This window comes from Triticum dicoccoides, chromosome 2B (assembly GCF_002162155.2).
Source record: "Triticum dicoccoides isolate Atlit2015 ecotype Zavitan chromosome 2B, WEW_v2.0, whole genome shotgun sequence".
NCBI lineage: Eukaryota > Viridiplantae > Streptophyta > Magnoliopsida > Poales > Poaceae > Triticum > Triticum dicoccoides.
Genome location: NC_041383.1, coordinates 597,943,575 through 597,952,665, shown reverse-complemented (window position 1 = coordinate 597,952,665; position 9,091 = coordinate 597,943,575). Strand labels below are relative to the sequence as shown.

At 46.4% G+C, this 9,091-nt stretch overlaps 2 protein-coding genes across 2 annotated transcripts; one reads left to right on the top strand and one right to left on the bottom strand.

The window, feature by feature from the left end:
* Positions 1–6: 6 nt before the first annotated feature.
* On the top strand, positions 7–3,260 carry LOC119365087 (histone-lysine N-methyltransferase, H3 lysine-9 specific SUVH5-like). Its single transcript, XM_037630687.1, has 2 exons — positions 7–36; positions 147–3,260. The coding sequence occupies exon 2, from the start codon at positions 200–202 to the stop codon at positions 3,086–3,088; it is 2,889 nt and encodes a 962-aa protein (XP_037486584.1). The 5' UTR covers positions 7–36; positions 147–199; the 3' UTR covers positions 3,089–3,260.
* Positions 3,261–5,432: 2,172 nt separating this feature from the next.
* On the bottom strand, positions 5,433–6,249 carry LOC119365089 (glycine-rich protein 5-like). Its single transcript, XM_037630688.1, has one exon. The coding sequence runs from the start codon at positions 6,122–6,124 to the stop codon at positions 5,678–5,680; it is 447 nt and encodes a 148-aa protein (XP_037486585.1). The 5' UTR covers positions 6,125–6,249; the 3' UTR covers positions 5,433–5,677.
* Between the last annotated feature and the right edge of the window lie 2,842 nt (positions 6,250–9,091).

Genomic DNA, 9,091 nt, shown 5'->3' with positions numbered 1-9,091 from the left:
ACCCACCTCCTCCACCGCCGCCGGCCCCTCAATCAGGTACGCCCCGTCTTCTCTACCCACCCCATCTCTCTCTCTCTCCCCCTCTCTCGCACCTTCCGTTCGATCCGTGCTGAGACCTGGCGCGATTTGTTTCCTCCCCAACGCAGGGGCGTCGTCCGACAAGACGCGCGTGGCGACGGGAGGGCGGCCGCGGCGCGAGATGGAGACCGGGGAGGCCGCGGTACAAGGCGGGCGGAGGACGACCAGCGGGCGGAGGTACAAGGCGCTCATGCCGTGGCGCTTCCAGCGGGGCTTCGTCAGGAACCAGGCCAAGAGCCCCGCCGCCGCGCCCATAGGCCGCGGCGGGGCGCCGTCGGGCGGTTCTGGCGCCAAGCGTTCCAGATCGGCGTCGGTGGTGGGGAGCGGCGGCCGTAGCGCGGGAGATCCGTCGGATGTCCAGTCGAAGAAGAGAAGCACGCGCAGTGCGACCATGAAGAGGACCGACGGGGAGAACAGCGCTCGCAGCGCCGGTGCTGGAAAGGATAGCCAGTTGAGGAGAAGCACGCGCAGTGCGACCATGAAGAACTCCAGTGCTGAAATGGATTGCCTGTTGAGAAGAGGCACACGCAGTGAGGCTGCCAAGAGCTCCGGCGGGGTTAAACTGGAGAACGGCGCGTGCAGCGGTGCCGGAAAGGATTTGCCGTTCAAGAGACACACACGCAGTACGGCTGTGAACAGCTCCCATGCTATTAAAATGGAGAACGACTCTCCTAGCAGTGCTGGAAAGGATTTCCAAATAAAGAGAGGCACACACAGAGTGACCACGAGGAGCTCCAATCGGGAGAAAATGGATAACAATGCTCGCACCGGTGCCGAAATGGAGTGTGGTTTGGGCAAGTCCAGCTGCAATATTATGGGTGATGGGTTGGCCAACGCTGCTGGAGGAGATTGCTGTTTTGAGGGGCCAGACTACAGCGGTGTCCTCAGAGATGAACATGTCCAGAATTTTGGGACTGGCGGCAGCGTTGGTGCTGGTGATGGGGCAGCTTGCATCCCAGAGGGGATTCAGAGTAATGTAGGAGCTGAGAACTGTGAGTCTGAGGGTTCGAAGAAGTCCCGTGTGACCGGGAATGGGTTAAAGAGCAACATTTCTTCTGCTGCAGATCATGTGCTGGAGCAGCCGGAGGGAAAAGGTGCTAACACGGGAAATGGCGCTTCCAAGGAGAGTGATGTAGCAGCCAAAGGGTGCAGCTCTGCAGTTCCTGGAAGCAATGCTAATGACCCAAATTGCCGCAGAGGGCGGAAAGTAATATCGCCATGGAGGTTCCAGATCGGGTACAAGCGGTCATTCTCGAAAGCTTTCTGCTCCAATGGTGGATCACTTGAAACTCCGGAATACAGTGCTCAGGGCAGCTCAACACAGTGCACTCCAGGAACTAGAAGTACTGTGAGGTGCTATGCTAGCCCCCTTTCAAATGTTCGAGTTTCGGCCGTGCGGGATTTCTCCTCAGGGAAAGGTGAGAAGGAAACCCGAGCAGCATATAAAAAGGTGAAAACTGAGAAGGATGATGATAATCAGGGAATGCCAAAAAATGGAGTTGCCCTTGCTAGGGAGAAAGTCATCAGATCCTTGCGGGATTTCCGCTTAATTTACAAGAATCTTTTGAATAAACTTGAAGACAAGTCACGGGAAGGAGGAGCCGATCTACAAGCTTACAAAATCTTCAGGGACAGGTTCCTTGCACAGTGTAACGACGAGAGATTTGTTGGCAATGTGCCTGGAATCCATGTTGGTGATATCTTTTATGCAAGGGTTGAGCTTTGCATTATCGGTCTTCATCGCCCACACCGGTTAGGGATTGATCATATCAGGAAGGAGGATGGTACTTGTATAGCTGTTAGCATCGTGGCATATGCACTTCTTTCTGATGTCAAGGATAATTTTGATGCCTTGGTGTATTCTGGATCAAGGACAGCTACAATGAATCAGAAGATAGAGGGTACCAATCTTGCACTGAAGAAGAGCATGGATACCAAAACACCAGTTCGTGTCATCCATGGTTTCACCATTCATGCTAAGAGGAACAGCCAGCGGAAGAGTATTCTTCTATATGGGGGTTTATATCTAGTTGAGAAATACTGGAGGGAGAAAGAAAGCGAAGATCGTTATGTTTATATGTTCCGAATGAGAAGAATGGCAGGTCAGAAACACATTGACATTGAAGCAATTATGAAATCAGAACAGGCTGAGCCATATGATGGTGTTATAATGAAAGATATATCCCAAGGGTTGGAGAGGATCCCGATATCTGTTTTGAACTCTATATCTGATGAGCATCCAATGCCCTATATCTACATGTCTCGCCTGAAATACCCCCCTAACTATCAGCCAGCTCCTCCAGCAGGCTGTGCTTGTGTAGGCGGGTGCTCGGACTCTAAACTGTGTGCCTGTGTAGTGAAAAATGGTGGGGAGATCCCTTTCAATGATAAAGGCTGTATCATAGCAGCAAAACCTCTTGTTTATGAGTGTGGACCTTCTTGCAAGTGTCCTCCTACATGTCATAACAGAGTCGGCCAGAAAGGCATCAAATTTCGGCTGCAAGTCTTCAAGACCAAATCGATGGGTTGGGGTGTGAAAACTCTCAACTATATACCATCTGGAAGCTTCGTCTGTGAATACATTGGGGAAGTGCTGGATGATGAAGAAGCACAGAAAAGGATGACTGATGAGTACCTATTTGCTATAGGGCATAATTATTATGATGAATCCCTTTGGGAGGGCCTATCAAGATCTATACCCTCGCTTCAGAATGGTCCGGGTAAAGATGAAGAAACTGGTTTTGCTGTTGATGCGTCAAAGATGGGGAACTTTGCTAAATTTATTAATCATAGCTGCACCCCCAACCTCTATGCACAAAATGTTCTCTATGATCATGATGACAAGAGTGCTCCTCATATCATGTTCTTTGCCTGCGAAGATATTCCACCTGGTCAAGAGCTAGTATACCACTACAACTATGCCATAGATCAGGTTCATGATGAGAATGGTAACATCAAGAAGAAGAAATGCCTTTGTGGCTCTGTGGAGTGTGATGGCTGGTTGTATTAGGTTTAGACTGTGATGCCTTTGTGGCTCTGTTGAAGTTATGTCATTGCCATTAATTCTTCTTCTAACCTTTTCAGTGTCCAATAAGTATCATCATTTATGTTTCTCTTATTTCCTGATCCTACCATTGATAAATTAACAAATCTATCTGCTTAGTAGATCATTTATTAGTTCATTTTGTACTTGTAGTTCTAGCTTTCAACATGACGATAATTCTTGGACATAGCATCAAAAAGTTTTCTTTTTGTAGTTTCCATTTTCCGGCAACCTCTCATTTGGTTCAGTGATTAATATTCTGTGTCCTTCAACTCCTAGAACATCTTCTCTTGATAGAAATATCCTAGCACTTTTTTTTTGTAAGCGGAGATTACTGGAGCATTGTAAAAATAGAATTGCGATATCATGATGTACACTTCAGAAAAGAGATGATACCCTGTGCGTTGCTTTGAAAATTTGTTGCAACTATTTTAATGAGATTTGGTTGTACAAAACGTTATTACTTAGATTGACAATATGGGAGTTGAAACTAAAATACACATAAGTTATTGTATTTGATTATTGTCATTGTATAGTTGCATAATATTTTTTCAATATGAGTAGCATGCATGGTGGCATGATGAGTTGGCATAGTTGCATGTTGAAAATTGGACTTATTGGGCTAAATGTGTTTTTCTCCATGCATGATGGCATGATGGGTTGGCATACTTGCATGTTGAGAGAATTAGAGTTAGTGGGGGTCAACTATTTAGGTATGTAGGATGTAGGATTTCTCTTTGCCCTTATATTTACTATTGTTACAAGTTTATTTTCAGTAATTTCGTTTGGTCATCATTTTTTTTGAGATAATAAAGAAAAATAGTACATTGATTTCCGTTATGATGTGAAAGAATGCGCATGAATGGATAACAACTATTTGCCTTTAAAGTAGTGAAGAACTAATCATCCTAGAATTTTATGTTCATTGAAATGGAAGTAGTAGGAGAAATCAAATTAGCTGCTGTTATAACCGACAAAGGTGTGAAAACCTTGAATTTTCTGTTGATTTGGATTCTAGATTTATCAGCTTTTGACACGTTAATATTGAGAATTGGCCAGAAAACGAGCTTAATCTGAAGTCTAGCCTAGAACTGGTTTCAGAAACGTTTGTATTGACAAATCCTGATTACTCCCAAGGGTAAGAACATGTGGGCCTGCATACAAGTGCAAGGGTAAGATTGGACTTTGGCATTGCTTACTTATATCATTGTGTATAATATCTGTTATTTCTGGTCCCTTTCTCCATGGGTTTTCATAGTTGAAAAATGCAGTTACAGCTGGATTATCAGATCGATATATTTGCATTGCATAGGTGCAAAAGCAGAACCAAGTTGGTGTCCCAAAGCCAGTTAAAATGTATTCCTTCCTAGTCCTTTCTTTCAGTTTCTATCATATGGACAGTGAGTCCAGGATATAATGCTTGTGTGTACACCTTTGAATTCCAAAGCTTTCATAGTCTGTTCCAATATGCTCGTAATGAAAAGCAACACCATCTGAAGATCTTTCTGGTGGCAAAGCTTGTGGGTGAGGAAAATAGGGGTCATGTCATTTATGACTTGTTCTCTGTGTTGGATACTTCTGCTCCAGGTGTCCTAATTTCGTTAATTTCTTACCCTGCAGATTATCCATGCTTGGCTCTACAGCTGGGAGCCACTGAGCTTGGATCCTGGAAGCTCCAGGCCTCACAGAGACACTAGTATGGTGTCGGAAGTGAAGTTCCATCATTGCAAAATAAAGCAACTATGACCCTATGAAGTCACTGTACTTCCTAAATACTCCCTCCGTCCGGAAATATCCATTTCCAGGACTAGTATTTCGGGATGGAGGGAGTACTACCTATATGTTTCTAAATGTAAGACGTTTTGGTAGTTCAAATTGAACTGCAAAAACATCTTACATTTAAGGACGAAGGGTCGTGTATTAAAGACGTAGAGCAACGGTCTGAGGCTAGAAGAAGCCTCTTGAGATCATGGAAGATTTTCGTGCAAGTTGTGCTCAGCATAGGATGCAACTTATGATAATTTGTGTTTCTGAGTCCGACGTTGTCAAGGTAAAAATCCAGGTGTTGGCTGAGAGCTTGGCTCAACAGAGTGCTGAGCTACTACTAGCTGCACAGAATGTATGCAAGTTTGTCTTCTATGGTTGATCAGCAAAGAGTGTAGGATCTCAGGTTTTTCTTTGTATTTCTTCTTAAAACTTGAACCTGTAACCTGGCACGACCGATGTGACCTCACACAGAAGAATGAGCCAGTTTGTTGTTCCGTTTTTCTTGATGGGATTTTGCCGTGAAGCATCGCACACCAGCAGCACATGTTGATTATGTACACATAACCATTTCTTACATACTGAAATGGAACACTCAAACATACAAGGATGGCCACAATATTACAAGAGTCAAGATCCAGATCGCGCTACGATCATCACTGCTCACACTGAAATTTAACACACGCAGATAGATAGAGTTGAACAAACCACATTATCCTCCCAGACCTAGATCAACTGCTCCTACTATACTCTAGCAGTGATCTCACCACGCCGTAGCATACAGACCCCAAGTCAATTGCCGCCGCCGCGTCCTCCGCTCGGTGGCCGTTGGCTCCCGCCGCGGAACCCTGCGCGCGCGCCCCAGCCGCCGTGGTCGCCTCCAAAGGCCCCACCGCCTGCTCCCCAGCCGCCAGCATGGCCGCCGGGCCCGACACCCCAGCCGAACCCGCCGGCGTGGCCGCCGAACCTGCCGAACCCGAAGCCTCCACGTCCGCTCCCCCCTCTGCCTCCTCCTCCACCACCACTGCCGCTGCCGTAGCCGAACCCAAACGCGGCGCTGCCTGGGCTCTGCTCTGAGCTGTGGCCGTAGCCCCAGCCGCCTCCAGGCCCTGAAGCCCACTCCCAGCCATACCTCCAGGAGCCGTCGGGGCCGGAGCCCTGCCCGGACCCAGAATCGCCGATCCATCCGGGCGGCGGTGCCCGTGGCCGCCCCGGCGGGGTACCCCTCGGTGCGTCCATGTCGATGTCTTCGACGTCGCACGCGCAGCGCAGATTGCAGAGATGGAATCACACTTAGGGCTGCGCACTGAAGAAGAGTAGAACCTTGACGCCGGTTGTGGGTGTGAGTTGTAAAACTACATTTGTTTTGTAGATCCGATTTTGCCCCCACTTTTCGGAACAGCATTAAAAATCTACCGATAATAAGGGCAATTTTTCACAATCTATACTATTATTTTATCGGAAATTACTTGGCGGACGTCAGATTGGAAGAGGGTGGCAAACGAAAGGTTTTTCTGGCAGTTTTAGTTGTTAGGCCAGATCAAACGGCGACAGGTTTTATATGTAATTTGTCTTCTAGGAAGAAATCGTCATTTCTCAAATAAAATTTTGAACTCACCCATGACAAGCCATTGATCCCGGTCGAGGCGTCGAAGAAATTTCTATGTAGCTACATTGATTCCTTGCTACTCATCAAACATGGGCATAGGTGGACGTCCTCAGGGGGAAGCAACCGATTCTATTATCCAACAATGATGCTCAACATAAACTAGAGCGTAGCATTCAACCGAGTTGGACGCCTCATCATGTAGTGTTGTAAAGCTCAATTTTGACGGTTTGTTTATACAGGCAGATGGAACGGCCAGTGCCGGTATGATCCTACGTGATCACACAGATGCGGTTATCTACGCGACATGCAGATGGATCCAGAACTGCCTCGGTGCATTGGAGGCGGAGCTATCGGCTTGTTAGGAGGGCATGAAGCTGACATTGCACTGGACTCCCGTAACTATCCAGGTGAAGACAGACTATACAGAGATGTTGAAACTCCTTGAATCAGGTTTAAATGGAAGATCAAGGAATATGTTTTAGGTGGCAGCCGTCTCAAAGATGTGGCAAGAAAGATCAATGCAAACACACAAAAATAGGTAGATCCCAGAATAAGGCCGCACATGCTATAGCAGTGACGGGTCGTGGTCAATATCGTACGGTTTGTTAGTTAACAAATTCCCCCAGGAGATTAGTATTGTTATTTCAAATGATTGTACTCCCACTATTAATTAAATGAAATAACACGATCCCCCCCCCCCCAAAGAAAAACTAAAATTTGCCACTCTTCATGACGAACGTTCGCCAGCTAACACTGTCCTATTTTATTAGAATGTATTTGGTTTTGCTATCGCTTTTTCAGACCACTAAAAGTGTCTACCGATACATGAGTAGTTTTATCATTAGATTTTTCGCAATCTTTGCTATTAAACGACACTTTGGTCGTTGTATGACCTTCACCCCTGCCCTTATTTGTTTGTTTTTCCCCTCTAGTACATTATCTCTCGCTTACACCCTACACTAAATTTTAGTAAATCATCAATCAAATTAGATTTTAGTAAATCATCAATCAAAACTTTCCTTTGGCCCTACTCATACCCAAATCAAATCAAATCAAACCTTGACAAAATCTTAACAGAACTAAAACTTTCCTTGCGGTCCCTTACTCATACAAAATCAAATCAAATCTTATCAAAACCTCAATTAAATCAGAACTTTCCTTGTCCTCCCCTACTAATATTCAAATCGAATCAAATCTTATCAAAATATAGAATATGTGGGTTAAGGTATATGTCGGATATGATTGGTGTTAGAACCACTAGAATATGTATGCACTGTTGCAACGAACGGACAATCACATACTCTTTACAAGTAGAGTTGGTATGTTCTCCTCACCCATTCCCTCTACCTTGGTTTTTTCCTCACGATGCCATCAGGCTCTAATCTAAACCAAATTTATACTTTCCTTTCTTTGTCCTCCTGTAAAACATGTCTCACATTAACTCAATCAAATCTTACCAAAACCAAGTCCTACATTAACTCCATCAAAACAAATCAGATCTTATCAAAATTTCAACTAAATTAATATTTTCCTTGCTGGGGGAGTTATGGAATAAGGGGTCCTCGGGGCGCCAGCCCATTGAATATGGACCGGACTGGTGAAGCCGCATAGCGACAAAAGATCTATGAAGCCATGATGTGTCCTCCAAGTTAAGGATAGACAGGATCTCTTTATCCCTTGTTGTAATCTGTCTCCGGTAACCCTAACCCTATCGGTGTCTATATAAACCGAGGGTTGTAGCTTTTAGGGGAGAGCTTTATTCATTACCTCATTGGCTTAGGGTTTAGCTCATGCTGATCTCGAGGTAGATCTACTCTGTAAACCATACTATACATCCAATATAATCAAGCAGGACGTATGGTATTACCTCTTCGAGAGGGCCCGAATCTGGGTAAACACTGTGTTCATCGTCCCTTGTTCCCCATCGATCCTAGATCCACAGCTCGGGACCCCCTACCCCGAGGTTTGCTGGTTTTGACACCGACATTGGTGCTTTCATTGAGAGTTCCGATGTAGGGTCACCCGAAGGATCGATGGCTCGCCTGATCATAGGAGAAGGCATCAGATCCAAGGACTGCTTTGTCCCCGGTCAGCTCTTCGCGTTCGGCAGCATCGTGCTGCATGCGACCCGACTGGTCGTTTGGATCAGATCGACAACTTCGCTCCTGAAAACCGAATTCGATTCGGTAATCTGGAATATGTTGCGGACATGCGGGGTGATCTGGTCTTTGCCGGATTCACTATCCCTTTTCACACCCTCGAGGGCTCGCCATGCCCGCTCCGGAGTCCCCTCCGATCCAATCTACGGATCAGCCTCCGCCCTCCGAACAAGTTCGAGCCAGGAAGGCTCCACCTCAAGCGGGGGCTAGACTCCACCCTCCGCCGGAGCTGTCATGTCTGCGGAGGGCCTATCCTCGGCCTTCGAGGAAGAGTCAGGAGGTGGAGGACAAGAGTCAATCTCGGCCGGACCCTTCCGTCACAATGCCCCTCTAGCCTTAAGCCCATACGACGAGCCAGCAACAGATGGCCAGGGATCATCCCTGACCCAAAGCAGCCTGATCTTGAATCCTGGCGCGGAAACTACTCACAAATACCAA

Excerpts from the sequence above, each read along its gene's own strand:
- LOC119365089 (XM_037630688.1), bottom strand. The coding sequence starts at position 6,124 with ATGGACGCACCGAGGGGTACCCCGCCGGGGCGGCCACGGGCACCGCCG.
- LOC119365087 (XM_037630687.1), top strand. The coding sequence starts at position 200 with ATGGAGACCGGGGAGGCCGCGGTACAAGGCGGGCGGAGGACGACCAGC.